Source organism: Pygoscelis adeliae, unplaced genomic scaffold, assembly GCF_000699105.1.
Source record: "Pygoscelis adeliae isolate BGI_AS28 unplaced genomic scaffold, ASM69910v1 Scaffold312, whole genome shotgun sequence".
NCBI classification, from domain to species: domain Eukaryota; kingdom Metazoa; phylum Chordata; class Aves; order Sphenisciformes; family Spheniscidae; genus Pygoscelis; species Pygoscelis adeliae.
In genome coordinates, this window is record NW_008824234.1 from 2,404,620 (window position 1) to 2,419,995 (window position 15,376).

At 38.6% G+C, this 15,376-nt stretch overlaps 1 protein-coding gene across 1 annotated transcript in view; it reads left to right on the forward strand.

Annotated features, from left to right (window-relative positions):
- The window catches only part of GABBR2 (gamma-aminobutyric acid (GABA) B receptor, 2), a 486,323-nt gene that overhangs the window by 307,396 nt on the left and 163,551 nt on the right, over positions 1 to 15,376 (forward strand). Inside the window, exons 9-11 of the mRNA XM_009334967.1 lie at positions 4,898 to 4,978; positions 8,168 to 8,318; positions 8,858 to 8,990. Of these exons, the coding sequence (XP_009333242.1) occupies positions 4,898 to 4,978; positions 8,168 to 8,318; positions 8,858 to 8,990 (365 nt within the window). The remainder of the gene's footprint in view (positions 1 to 4,897; positions 4,979 to 8,167; positions 8,319 to 8,857; positions 8,991 to 15,376) is intronic.

Consider the following 15,376-nt stretch of genomic DNA (forward strand, 5'->3'; position numbering starts at 1 on the left):
CTGCCCAGGGAAGTGGTTGAGTCACCATCCCTGGAAGTATTTCAAAGACGTGTAGATGAGGCGCTTAGGGACGTGGTTTAGTGGGCATGGTGGTGTTGGATTGATGGTTGGACTTGATGATCTTAGAGTTCTTTTCCAACCTTAATGATTCTATGATTCTATAGGCTGCTAAGTGCTGAATAAGTGGCAAGATTTTCTCATGTGCTAAGCATCTGATCACTCCCACTGAATTACGATGGTTAAGCAAGAGGGGCAGCTGACAAAGAGTGGGAGAAGGGACTGTTAAATTGATGTCAGAGGAAGGTTTTCAGGGAGTACAGTGATAATTTCCTGAGTAGAGAAGCAGGAGGAGCTATATAAAAAAATTTTGAAAAACTTTTCAAGGAGAAGGAGACATGGAGGCAGCACCTTATGCAGGGATGTTTTTTCAGGACAAACTAAGACCTCAGTACTGTGTATGCTTTCAGCTATAGGTTATATCTTTTTTCTGCTGCTTCTAAGGTGAGAATAGCCTAAGTGTCCTTTAGATGAGAAACCTCAGTGACGCTTAGCTTATCTGGAGAATGTAAATTATTAAATTTGCTTTAAAATGTACTTTATATTTGTTGGAAAGGAATACTCATCACTTGCACGTTTGTCTTTGTAGTTTGCATGGAATTCTAACTTTATAAAGAGCTGCAGACATAACAAAGTATTAGTAGTGTCAAGCTACGGTAAGCTATTCAGAGCTTTGATGTCCTTAATTCTCATTTACAGCCATGTGGTTTGGGCACCACGGTAATGTTAGGGCAGACCTGTTAACTTGTCTTTGTTCTGGTGGGCTAGACATAGTTTTATACATCAGTATAATCAGCTATATGTGTAGGAGTTCATGAATGCATTCACATATCAATATACCTATTTTTGTAACTTCGTAGGATACTGTCTTATTTCAGGGTTCCCTTACTATTATAGGCATAAATTATACTGGTGATTATAGTAGTGTAAATGTGTTTATATTGGCTTAACTGCATCACCACTAAGGCTGTTTGTACTATTTCAGTCAGACTGACATACTTGAAGGTGCTATAAGCTTTAGATATAGACAAAGTTTTAGTGTCATTAGGAGCTAGCCAGCATTGTCTACACAGAGGAAAACAAGGAAATCATTCTGTCCCATCTCTTATGCATTGCAAGTGCTTTCTCTCATCCTTAAACATCTCTCAGTAGAAACCATCTTCATGAGGTGTGAATAAGTACACTTATAAAAATGTAGTGGAAATGGAAATTATGACATATAATGAAAGGAACTGAAACTAAGCATAATCTCATCTGAAAATTCTCAATGTTAGAGGTTATCAGTCATACTGGCAATCATAACACTGTTGTGTATTTTGGTAAGTTCATTCTACTTAGTTGATGTCAGTTGCAGGATTACTTTTGCTTTTATTCAACAAGAACATGTAACTACCTGATGTGCAATCAAAAATCTGTTGCATTAACTTGTAAAATATGGCCCAATTAATTAAATGGTAGTGTATCAATTTGTCTGGAGTTGCTTAAAGTGGACTGTAAAATTCTGTAATAAAACATGTAGAAGAAAACAGTTCAATTCACCTTTAAGAGTATTTCAGTTCTTTGTTGGCAGAAGGCTTTCATCTTGGCTATAGCAGTAATCTATTCTGTGACAATTAATTAATGACAAGGATTAGTTGTTATTAATCCTGTTAGATAGACATAATTTTCAGTGGCCTATTTCTGGGACGGTTTCCTTTGGGTTGGTTAGTTTTCGCATTTTTTTGTTCCTGTGTGAAAGAACAGCTGCAGATTCAAGTTCTGAAATCACATCACTCCTGTCATGGTATGGACAAACATTATCTCACAAAACAAGTATATTTTCCCTCATATTTTTCTTCCCCATTTTAACCTGAGCAGGGGGGTTTCAATACAATCTCTCCATCATGAGTATGGAAAGATCAAGTTAAAAATAATGAAAACACTACAGAAAGAAGCCAACACTGTATTCTGAATATTGTGTAAAGCACTTTGTTGGTGTATTTATTTGAAGGAGTTCCACTTCATCCTGTATTTTATTGTTGAATACACAGAGATTTTGACAGATATGAGCTACGTTATACAAACAGTATACTGACTTGAATGATTCAGAATTTCCAAAGGGAACTCGAGGGAATGGCATATAGAAAAGTAAAGTAGAGCCTGCAGCCCCATCCTTAGCTACACTGCCTGTGCTAGAGAGCAGAGAGTGCCATACTGCTGCCTTCTTGCTTCCTTTAATTACTATTTGGAGGTGGCTTTGTCACTGATCACCACTTGTGCTTGGGGAACTGAAAAACCAACAGCTGTAGTTGTACTCCTTGCTGGAGTACAAAAAAGCCCAAGGACTATTTGTGTCTCCCCCTCAGCACTCTTGTAATCATACTATGATATGGATGGTATATCCTTCCTCTCAATAAAAATACGGTTTATTTCCCTCATAGACTACTTTCCACAATTGTAACTACTTTAAGATATCAAATATCTTTATGGCTTTTCTTGACTTCAATAAACCTTGGCATGCGCTCTATGAACTGTCCTTTCCCATTTGTAAGGGACAAGGCACTGATAATGTGGTTCCTGGTACTAAACACTTTTTTTTCCCCCACTCTTGGGTTTCTAAGTCCAAAAGAGTCTTGCTCTTCAGCTCAGTCCTCCATGGAAGGAAGTTTGTTTCTCCCAATAGCTCTACCGAGCTCCATTCCTACAAGGGCTAGCTCCTGGTACCCAGGCTAGCTACCTGTAGGCTACCTCATCTATATTGCACTACACTGCAGTTACCATCATAGGCACATTCTCAGTGTTACTTCATCTGTAAAGGAAGCCATGTAAAAATTTATAAATGTTGAAAAAGAATGGCATTGTATGTCACATGAAGCAAACACAGAAAATTTCTCAATTGCAGTACCTTAATCAGTAGACCACAGATTTATGCTCTCTTTTGTGTATGCTTCCCCACCTATTACGTGCTTCTTGCATCTAATCTAGTCCCAGTAACCACTCCATATAGACATGTTTGTGGAGCAGTTACTCTTTTCTCTTCATTGTTCACCAGAGCTGTCAGGTTTTAGCCTGTTGCTGTAAAGTTGTGGCTAGAGCAACACTTAAGGTACGTGTCCTCCCCATTTGGTATAAGTAGATGCTTGTGGACTATCTGGCATCTAACACGCAAATTGTATGTCAGTATGCATCCTGGTGTTTGTCTCTCTTCTCTCTAGGTTGTGTTTTGATGTTTTAGATCTACAGGTAATAGCTGTCATGCTACAAATGCAGATGGAAGCGAATTGGTTCAGTTTTTAGCAGTAACAATTTTAGCTTTTAGATGACTACTAGGAAGATTTTATTGTTTAAGACTGTCAAGGATTTATGCATATATCTATTTCACAGAGAATTTTCAGCTGGTGACAGGAAGTATAAACTTATATTTACTTCTAAGACTACGTAATGCTCTGTGGATGCGCTTTGTGAAACTGCTGCTGGAGACCAGGGGATTGCACTTTTATTCCAAACTAGTCTTGGGGCCCCGCAAGTGGATCATGCTCATGTGAAAGGCAAATCAGTTTTCAGAACTGCAAACTCCAGCTTTTGATGGGGGTATAGCAAATGCTTAGGTATCTCTGCCAGTCTACAATTCTGTGTAAACAATTTTAACAATAAGAAGTGTGGTTTATGTAAGGAAAATTTTTGCCTCCTGTGAGCTCTCAGATTAGTATTAATCAGCCTGTAGATTTTACTAAAATGGAGCTAGCTGCTCCATTCAGCAGAGCTAAACAGGCACAATCACTTTGAGTGAGAAAGGAGAAAAGGTTAATGTGGAGCTATTGGGTGAAATACAGTCTTTTCAAATTTGCCATCTAGTTCAAGATCATCAGCTCCCAAAATCAGTGTCACAAATAGGGTCATGATCTCAGAATTTAAATGTAAATTGGGTTGTGCATGCCCAGACATAGAGGCCTGAAAGGAAATTTTTGGCTCTGCTGAGCCAGCTCATCAAAGAAAACTTTAGCCAATGTGCCTGTGGTTTGTAAGTCTCTGATCAAAATGTGAAAGTTTTAGTGTAAAAGTGATAATTTTGTAAGTTTCTGCATTTCTAAGACATACCAAAACCCCAACAGAAATAGCAGAAATTAATTGATGCCAGATGTCATCAGAAGTGTGGGACAAATGTGTGCCGGAGTTCCAGCTACTGCGGCCAAGGCAGCAGCCAAACAAATTAAGTTCCTATATCTGCGTTATTCTACTTCATTAGGTACAAGAAGGCCATATATGTGACGATAATCCCAAAATAGCAGATGAGAGTAATAGTAAAATTTTAGCTCAAGTGCACATTGGCTTTAACTATATAACATAGTATGTTTTGCAGTCAGGATACTAATGAGTTGCTAATTCCCAGTCAGAATAAGAGATTAGATTCCCAGCATACCTATTAACTAGCCAGTCTACTCCATACTGGCTGGAAGCTGCCACTACAACTCCCCTGGGAAATACTTCACTAAGCAAGATGTCCTAGTTGTTTAAATGAGAGTGGAATGTGTGATTTAGCCATGTCTGTTCTCCCGGCAAAATGTCCTACGTGGTGTGAGCCAGTAAGTGTGTGATCTTTAAGCTGGAGATGCCTGTGCCCAGTAACAACAATTCCCTGATTATGCAAATGAGTTCTTAAAAATACTTTGCGTTTCTTTAAAGAAGCAGAAATATTTCTTCTAATGATGTTAGCTGTCTGGCATTCTGCTTTAATAATTCATACACTTCAGGCATATTTCTTTTCCTTTTGATGTACTGTCAAAAGAGAAGGCAAAATCAGTTAAATAATTGAGAACATGTGAACTGCCATAAACAATCACTCTTGTTTGTTTCTCTGCAGAAAGGAAGGAAGTGAAGGTGGGAGAGTACAATGCTGTGGAAGACAAACTGGAAATAATCAACAACAGTATCAGGTTCCAAGGTAGGAGAAAAAACTAGAAAGAGGTACAGGTATGACATGGAGAGCTGTATGTAGTTTGTAAGACTGCATGCTGTTAAAGAACCATTTTAGGATTTTTAATAACAAAAAGCTATGACACTGTACAAAGAGAAAGGGAACTGAGCTGTGCTTAAAAAAATAGAAGGAGAATTCTGAAAAGAAAATCACAAGGTTTTGATATTGTATAATTGTTTTTTGTTCCAGTGACCAGGACAAATTCAAATTTATATGTGTACACAAACGTTCTTTGATATCTCAACAAGCTGCAGATATGTATTCTATTTCATCTCCCCCAACCAATAGTGTTCTAATTTCATCTCTATTTCCTACTCCCCCAGTTCATTTCACCTGAAGGATGCTCTCATGTGCTATGTTTGCACAATCAAGAAGGAGGTGGTTGTTTTTCTTTGGGAGGTGTCTGTTAGGCAGTTAGAAAATACGGTTTCAGAATACCAAGGCTAGCTTCAAGATGGCCCATGTGAAACAGGGCTAGAGAGGGTGTTCAGCCCAGCAGCACTCCCAAGGTCCACAGCAGGCATATAGCCTGTGTTGCTGTATCTTCCTGCAGTTCTTTTTTTTTCCCCAGGCAGCTCCAAAGTTAACATGGGGACTTCCTCTGCCCTCACAGTAGTTGGAGTGAGGGCATGCCCACGCCTTTCTGAGCATATCATCATGGCAGCCAGATGTCAGCTGAAATGAATTTTTAAGGGACTCTCCTGTTGAATATAGACATATACATTCTTTTTAAAGGTAATAATTAAGATTTAATCTTGAGTTCTGCTATGGTGCAATTCAGTAATGGAAGGTAAAGTCAGCTTCATGAGATCTGTGTGATTTCCCCGGGGAGTGGGGGATGACTATGAGGCTGCTGTAGCCCGTGCTCTACTACATCTGCCTCCAGTGTCCCAGCACCCAAGGTTTGCATGAGCATGACTGGAGTTTCACTGCAGTGATCTAATCCATGACTGCTTGTCCATCTGCTGGAGCTTTCCACCTTTCCTTTTGGTATCCTTTGCTGCACTTAAAAGAGCACAGCTACATGCACTTCTCACATCTGTCTGGAGAATGAGGCTTTGGAAATCAAGAGTACAGAATCTGTCCCAGTTGCCAACGTCTGGGACCCAGCAGATTATTTCTGCTGCAGGGAGGAACTGATGGTGTAGTTGAATACTGATTCAATACCATTAATTTCCAGAGAATATAAGCAGGATGAACCAAGTAACAGGAGACAGGTTTTGTTCATAACTCCATGCCTTTATGGACAGTAGATGATGGGAAAAATTCGCTGTTCAGGCTTTTTTCAGGATCAGACTCCTAGTTCTTGTTCTGACTGTGTCTGGTGTTCCTTCCACCCATAGCCTGTCTTAGGTTTGTCTTAAGATGCATTATGTGAGTCACAGTGAACCTTCTCCATTTACACACCTTAAATTTTCATTGAGGCAGTCATGTATACGGTGTGGAGGACACTGTTGTTACATCTTCCAGGCAGTATAAAAAACTTAGTAACTTTAAGTATTTGAAATGAAGAGTAGTAAATATAACCCTGTTTAAACCATTGCATAAAATTGCACACAAGAGGACAATAATTCATAATATTAGAAACAATAGAATTGAATGGCCATTGCACAAATAAGAAAATACATTTTATAGAATCACTGGTTGTTTAATAAGTACAAATCATCAACATACTCTGTATATTTTAGATACAGCAGGGTGGTTTCTTTTTTCTTTAATATTAGTTCTTTTAATTCAGGCATGTGCTTTATTGTATTTTTGGCTTGTTACTTGCTGCCTAATTTTGTGAAGTGTCATGCACGGTAAAGGTACGCTCTGAGGTGGGAAGGGGAAAAGGGGAACATCTCAGGTACTTTTCTCCAATATCAAATCAGCAAATGGTCCCTTGACTGTCACTTTATTGTGATCACCTGAAAGGAAATTTTTTTGCAGAAATATTGGGCATAAAGACCAAAGGATAACAAGTTTCCATTGTCTGAATTGTTTACCTTGACTGGTATGGATAAAATTCTCTCTACTTGTACAAAGCCTTGAATATTCTTCTAGGTGCAAAGCAGAAGAGTGAATGCAAAATTTAGCTATGGCAGCTGCTAGTCAGTTATTTACAGCTCGGTGATCAGTGGGTCCACAGAGCTCTGCCCGTGCAGCCGTTTTGTGAAACGAAGCTGCTCTGCCCCGTGTGGTCATTCTCACAGCCCCATGGAGAGCTGATGTGAAAGGACAGGCTCAGGCACTGTAGGGCACACAAACCCCTTTCTGAAGGAAGGCAGTGGTGCAGAAGGCCTTTTGCCAATCCCCTGCACCAAGGAAAAATTTAGTAAGCAGGTAAAATGGAGTGTGGGAAGTAGGGAATGCAGAGCTTTATTCCATGTCAGAAAGTAATTCTCATTAAACCGAGAAGCCTTTAACTAGTGGGAGCTGACTGTCGATCCAGCACATGGCTTTAAACATAGTTTTTAAGTTCAGACACATTCAAGCCCACATCTGCAGGGATTTGCAAAGTGGGTCTGTCCCTATAAAACCCTTGCTACCCCTTTTTCCATGTTGTTCCATTCTGTAGAGTCCTGAGGGCACCAACAGCCCTGCCTCCCCGCCCCGTCCTGAGACTTCCCCCACCCTGCCCACAGCCCAGGACCCCATTTTAGCCCCCCGGGGCTGTCAGTCCCTTCCCCAGTGATGCCACACCAAGGCTGGTCTCCAGCTGTGGCACGTATCTAGACAGGCCGTTTGAATTTGCCCTGGTGATAATGACAGTATGCAGAGAAACGATGCCCTCTGTTTTCTACTCATAGCTCTGTCACTTGCTTCAGGAAAGCATAACCTCCTGGTAAACTTTAGTCATAGTATGCATTTTAGTGTTTATTTACACTTTAAAACGAGGATAGTTAGCATATATTTTATGGGGTTCTGGATTAGGATTTTGTTGTGTTTTTCTTCCAAAGAGGATGTTTACCTGCTCCAGAAATACAAACCTTCTTGTCAATCAATGTGACTAACACATGTCTGTCAAAGTCAATGATTTCATCAGCTACTGATGTGATTCACAGTTTAGCTAAATCTGCTAAATCAAGGTATAGTACTTAGGAGAAGCAAATTTTCTTACAGAAATTCTACATCTAGCTGAGCTTTAGCCTTTTTTTCTTCTTGTAATTCTAGGACTTGAGCCTCCAAAGGACAAAACAATCATACAAGAGGAGCTACGCAAGATCTCCCTGCCTCTCTACAGCATCCTCTCTGCCCTCACCATCCTAGGAATGATAATGGCCAGTGCTTTCTTGTTCTTCAACATCAAAAACAGAAATCAGAAGTAAGGCATTCATGTTACTTCTATCATAGAATCACAGAATCATAGAATAGTTTGGGTTGGAAGGGGCCTTTCACTATTTCTTTGGTATTTAAATGCCATGTTTGTAGAGTCTGTCATCTATATATATATATGTATAAGGAAAATGTTAAAACTGTAGAAAGATGATATTTTAGAACTATTTAATTAAAATCACTGTGTAATATATTCACATTGAAACAGATTTTCTATCTGTTAAGACAAGTTCTTTTATACTGTCTGGAAAGTGTAATTTTTGTATTTATGTTTCTCTGTCTGCTGTTAACATTAACCCTAGCCAATTAATCCATCAGTAAAATAGGACATCTTTTTACTAAACAGTCAAAAACCTGAAACAATTCTAGGCTTCATAAAACAGCAAATAGTGTGCATGCCTATAGATTTCATGGAGTTCTACAAGAAGGGTTATCTGTTTACCTGGTTACAAAAAGCTCTTCTTTATTGCTCTAATAGCCTAGCAGTAATCCTTTCCTCTTTAATGCACTATCACCTTTTGTCCATAGACTAATAAAGATGTCCAGTCCCTACATGAACAACCTTATTATCCTTGGAGGGATGCTTTCTTACGCATCTATTTTTCTTTTTGGTCTTGATGGATCCTTTGTCTCCGAAAAGACATTTGAGACACTTTGCACAGTAAGTAATTCCATATATTCTAGTTTAAGATGGTCTTGCAGAAAGCTCTGCAAGATACGCAAACAGAAAAGTTCAGTAGTTGGATGTCTCATTCCATTTAATCACAGATTCTCTTAGTTCTTTCCTGAGATATTTTCTGGGACCAAATTCTGAAACATGCCTAAAGCTATATTATTAGTGAAAAAGCTTCAGGTGCATCGGGATTTGGCCTCAGACTAAAAGAATAGATGTACTTTCTTGTTTTGAAATTATATATATGAAGATGATTTATTAAAGGCTGTGTTTGTAGCATGACAACTAGTAATATCTGTGAAGCTACTATGTTTTCTTTATAGATTCCATATTACTTTGTTTCATGACTGCTGCTTGTTCAGGTCTTTTTATTCAGTCTTTTTGGCTGAATCTCCAAAGACTTCTACTACTATTTCCAGGCTAGACTATTAACTTACACAAGCCTAGATCCATGTAGAATATATTCTCGTTAAATCAAAATAAGCAGCTCTGAAATATGTCCACCTAGAAGCTTGTAATGTCTTAACTGCTTGCTGTAATAAGGATTTTTCTATGGTTTGGATTTACTGCATGAACTGATAGGGGGTTTTGGCTGCTATTGCTTTTGGCTAGTATTGGAAGCTGATTGCACACTGCAACCAGTCACCGATTCCAACTACGGTAGGTTCTCAGCTCCAGTGTTAGAATAACTTGTGTGAGAAGTAGCAGCATCATTATATAGTAGCTAAGCTTCCGTGCAAAATTTTGAATATTGCTTGTCATGAATTATCTCATAGAAATCCTGCTTTGACAACAAACTGTAAAGGTTTAAAATGTGAGGACCAAAGACTCAAATACTTTGTCTTACTGTTGCCTACAGTAGTCTTTTACTTTTGTCAGTGAGTCTTTATAATCGTTAGTATCAGGTGATGCACTCAACCCTTTAAAATGGAGGCTTCCAAACTAAATTCTGGGAGCAGCTTGACTTATGGAATTCTGCTTTTCAGAGGACATTTCAAAGAAAGGGAAAGAACTTCACTGCAAGGATATTCCTTCCAAAACCAGTACAACTAGCATTTAAATTTATCAGATATTCTCTCTTCAAAAAATCCTAAGACTATGCTTCATCCATTGCCTGAGAATATCAGACTTACTCAGGAGTTATCCTCATTATGTTTTTGATCCTTCTTCAGGACTCCAGAAAGATGCAGTTCACAGCACCTTTGTTTAGGAGTCTGAATTTCTGATGTCATCACTGGAGAGAGATAAACTTTATTTCCAGAGGATAATTCAAAGCATGAAATTTGGATGGCTAAAGCTAGATGGTGCAGATGCTTCCCAATATTTCAACTGAAATCCTCCATACTGGCCAAAACCATTATAGAAGTGAAATATCATGTGACTTGTTCAGTGTTACCATTTCAAGTCACTGGAGATCTCTTTAGTACATGTCAAGATACACTAGAACATATAGCATAGATGAACATATAGGATTTTCTGGACGGAGTCTTAGCTTCCTTAGTTGGGCCTGGGCACAGCTGTATTTTAGACACCTAAATGTTAGCAGCAAAAGAAAGGAGAAGGAAAGAATACCCAGTCTTCCTACAGCTAGAGTGCGAATTCTCTATATAGCTCGTAGAAAGAGGTGCCTCAAAAACTTCAAAATCCTGTTCATCTCTCCCAAACTAAGTATATAACTGTCTGAATACATAGGGGCCAATAGGAAGTGGGAGAAGCCAGCATCCATTTTTTATCCAGCAATTATGCCCTTTTTTGTGAACCAGCTTGTAATGGAGCAGAAGAGTCATGAGGAAGCCAGCTGTTGATGTCAATCACCATTCTTTTCTCACCCTCTGTTGCAGAAGAATCTAGTGGCAGGAGGTGCAAGTTTTAGGTCCTGATGTCTCCTCAGCCTTGAGAGGCTTGTATTCAGAGCTCCTGACTTCACTGCCAGGCTGTAGGCCATTGACTAGGCTACAACCCTCTTCTTGAAGCAGCCAAGCATTGCTGAACAGAAGGAAAGAAAGTAGGAACCAGAGGTACTTATCAGCATGGAGCTGTTCTAGGGAACAGGCTTCCATCCAGATTTAGCTATATAAAACTAAATTTAAGTCCTCCTTTAAATGTGAAACAGCTCAGTCTTAACTCTGAGAAATGAACCAACATCCAAAATCGTGTGTCTCTAAGCTAGGACACTTCAGCTACCTGATTTTTCTCTAATTTGCTTCTCAAAACGTAACCACTACTCTCATATTCTAAATGCAACAAAATTTAAGTGAGGGCTGCTTTGTTCCGTGTTATCTTACATATCTCTTCTTTTTTATTTCAGTTTGTATCTATCTGTCACATTATGTTAGGTCTGTTTGTCTGCCTGCCATAGAGGGAAAGATCTGGACAGGCACTTGAATAAGATAACTACTTTACTTAACTGACCAATAAAACAAAGAGGTGGGGGACAATACTGTGTTCTTAAAGCCAAACTTTGATTAAGAAGTATCGCCACATGACTTAAACAGAGATTTTTTTTTTAATATAGTTAAATTTTATTTCAACAGAGCAGAGTCTGTGAAATTTCTCCTCAGTCTTGGCGTTCCAGGTTTTCAGTCCAGTACAGAAGCATTTCTGATTGTGCTTTCCTGTACATGGCTACTGATTTATCTTATGAATTGCAGCTCTCTCAGGGATTAGTGTTACAATCACAGATGCAAGAAACCCTTCAGAAGCAACCTATCAGCAAATTTTTTTCCAACCTCCTACTCATTAAAACAAATCGTATAAAATTTCCTCCTCCAATTATAAGTTTTGCAGTGGGATAGCTTATGTTTCTCTTAGAAAACATCTTTACATGGCCACCATTGACTGTGTCAACGCACTTTCCCTCTAGCTAGAAAACTGTGAAGTAATGCTGGGGAATTCATAAATATGGCAGACAAACCTACATTTCTGTTCAATAACTCTTCTGTCTCTCCTCCTCTCCCCCCAGAACATCCCCATGTACGGGGGATGTACGTTTGGCATGTACGTTTGGCACCACGTCATGAACATCCATCTTTCCATATGGACAATATGCTTTGTGGTTTCATAAGGACTAATTACAGATACCAGTTCTTATAGGATCAAATTTCTCTTCATCATCCATTTCCCTGGAAATGCATGATTTTGATTACTCATTCTAGCCATATTAGAGATTAGTTTAAAATTCCCATTTTATGCAAGACTGTGACTTAGTCTTTAAAAGAACCAGCTACAATGGAGTGTGATCATAAAAAGCTATTGAGCCAAAAACATGTGGGTATAACTATAACAACTACATCTCAGGCATGAGTAGAGTCATGTCAATGGAGGGGGATATTTTTATTGTAGGGAAGTAAAAATTTTGATTTAGCCTTTATAAGCACATGCAAAACTAAAAAGCTGTCATTAGTGTTATCTTCTCTCTAAGCCAAGTAATCACCCTCTTTGTCTTCCATATTTCAAAAGCAATTAGATCTCACCAGAGCAGTAATATATACATGATAGCAAGTTTATTTAATTCGATATGTTATATACAGTTTCTGTGATCATTCTGTCTTACAGTTTCATTTTCTGATAACTTTTTGACAACACTTATAGAAGGTCCTTAAATACTTCTCAGTCTACCCAAAAAATTCAGGAAAAATGGTTTCCAAATTGTAGGTATTATATTCCAAATCTATTGCGTGTGCTTCCTCTATAGCACAGTGTTTGTAGCATTGTTTGGAGGGTGAAGTGCTTTGCAATCTCTGGTCTTTTCTGACTTTTCTACAACCTACATCTACATATGTTTTATGCTGTAATATTCCAAGGACACTGAAACATGATAAAAATTTCATCAGTAACACCTGAAAATTTCAAAGGATTTCTTTGATAAGTTGTACCACCCTTTTCCACTCTGTAAGGCACTGGCTGTAGGAGGATGTGGTATGTAAGTCAATATACTGAAACACAGAACCAAGTGTTAAGTGTATTTGAGAGTCAGCAAAGCACTTTAAACATGGTCAAATAATTTGCTGAATAGGGGTATTATGTAAGTCTGAAATTATATAGCGTTGACTCTGTGCTAGAGTGGGTAATTGGTTCTTGAACTAAGTAATTTTTATCTTGGTATGCCCATTCTCTATGGAAAAGTAATCAAGTATATTTAAATACCTAATAATTTGTGTTCTTATAGTTAGAATTCATAATACCAAATGTAGCATTATTTAGTTCCATGTCAGAATTAGATATTGGGTCAAATAATTTGCTGAATAGGGGTATTATGTAAGTCTTTGAAATTATATAGCGTTGACTCTGTGCTAGAGTGGGTAATTGGTAATTTTTATCTTGGTATGCCCATTCTCTATGGAAAAGTAATTAAGTATATTTAAATACCTAATAATTTGTGTTCTTATGGTTAGAATTCATAATACCAAATGTAGCATTATTTAGTTCCATGTCAGAATTAGATATTGGGTGTCATATTGTAAATTCCATTGTTACATGGAATTAAATCTATCCAAAGCAGTTAATTCTGAGAAAGTGGTCAGTGTATTATAGAATTATTAGATCATGTCTTACTTAACAGCAATTTTATTGGTTGTACAGAAAAAGGAAAAGTAATACAATATTTTATTAAATGCATATGTATGCCAAAGGAGAAAGTGCTTCAGATATGAGGGAGAGAGAAAGAATGAGAATGATCTATCTTTGTTTTTAATCTCAGAATTACCATGGTATCATAGCAAAAAAGAAGTTAGAAGTAAGGGTGTGAAACAAGATGTGATGCCAACTGGAAAAGTGCAAGCAAGTGGAAAAACAATTGAAAACATTCGTTATATGGAAGAGAGATACTCGAAATTAGCAATGCCAGTGACATATCCTATGAATAGAGTAAGCTGACATACTAAATAGAGGTACTTAAAATAGAGAGAATATTAGATATGATCATAACGTTTAGACTTCTGTAATACGTTTCACTGAGAATGTCACACTTTACATTTAAGACAAGTAATGTCTTTGCAAGTTGGAACTATGTTGCTATGGGATGAAAGGCTACTATGGCCCTAAGGAAGAGCGCAGTCTCCTCTTCTCTGTTATGCATCTCCCTCAAGTAGGCAAATAAAATGGTGTTCATATTCTCTGGATATAACTGATTAGCTTAGGGCTGAAAAGAAGGTTGTTTTAAGTACTCCAGGTTGCAGTAAAATGCCCATAGACTCCACCCAGAAAGGTCTGGTGTATTAGGTAGTAGTAGACTGAAAAGCTCTGCTTCTCCTCAGTCCTGGTAGTCCTGATGTGTAGCAGCGCTTTCTCCTAGAGAGTGTGCTGCATTGGGCGATCGGAGTGATAGGGAAGGGGCAAATGATCTGTTTGGAATAGTTCAATATAGGATTCACACTGTTCTGGGAGATATCTATTCCGGAGATAACAATTGTCTTCCAGTCTCCTTTACACTCAAGAGTTCTGCAAAGGTGTTACATCAAAGATAAGAGGATCTGAGTCTTGCGATTTACACAGTCACTAAAATTAAACATGCTTTATCTTGTTTATCTCACTAATTAGCATAATAGGTATGAATTGCCAGAACCAGGCAGATATTCTGTGATTCCTGGTGATCTCGCTGAGCCCTGTCAGTGTTTCGCCTTGGCTAAAGTACACAGAATGCCTGAAGGTTTTTGCACACCTGTGGTGTTCAACAGTGCCCTCATCCATCCCAGGTTGTACTCAGGCTTCCAGATTTCAGTCAGTTGCTCTTAGCCATGATGCAGGCATTTGGAAACAGGCTTTGTACAGAAAGAAGGAACCAAACAGTGGGGTGGGGTGGAGACACAGAATGAGAGAAGGAAAGAGTAGAGATACCACTGATAAAGTCCAGCTACCTACCGCAGTGTGTGTGACTATCCAGACTTTGTGTTTTTCTCAGTCAGACATCCTGAGAACATGTACATTCATGGCATTAGTAGATGTTATAGACTTACCTTCTCAAAGGTGTACTTTAAAATGTGACCTTTAAATGTATCCAGATCTTCAGAAGCACTTAGGGTTTTTTGGCTAATATTATTCTTAATTACAGATCATGACCACTTGAAATCTGACACTGTGTCTTGTAGCAATGTGAAAGGCAGGTTTTGTTCTTTTTTACTAATTTTTCATATTCATATGTCTGCCCCGCTGAGAGAATAGCTAGGCAAGCTGGAACTCCATGCCACCTTTTCTTGGGAAACCCTGAACCTGCGCAAGGTGAGGATTGCAGGGTGGTATGAGTGGAGAGACATCCTGAAAACCACATCAAACAGAGACTGAGAGACTGCAGTGAGGAGCAGGGAGGAAAAGCCAGGTGTGAGAGGTTATGGAACAGGTTCCTAGGTATGGGGGAGAGGCTGCAGGATGAGGGGGAT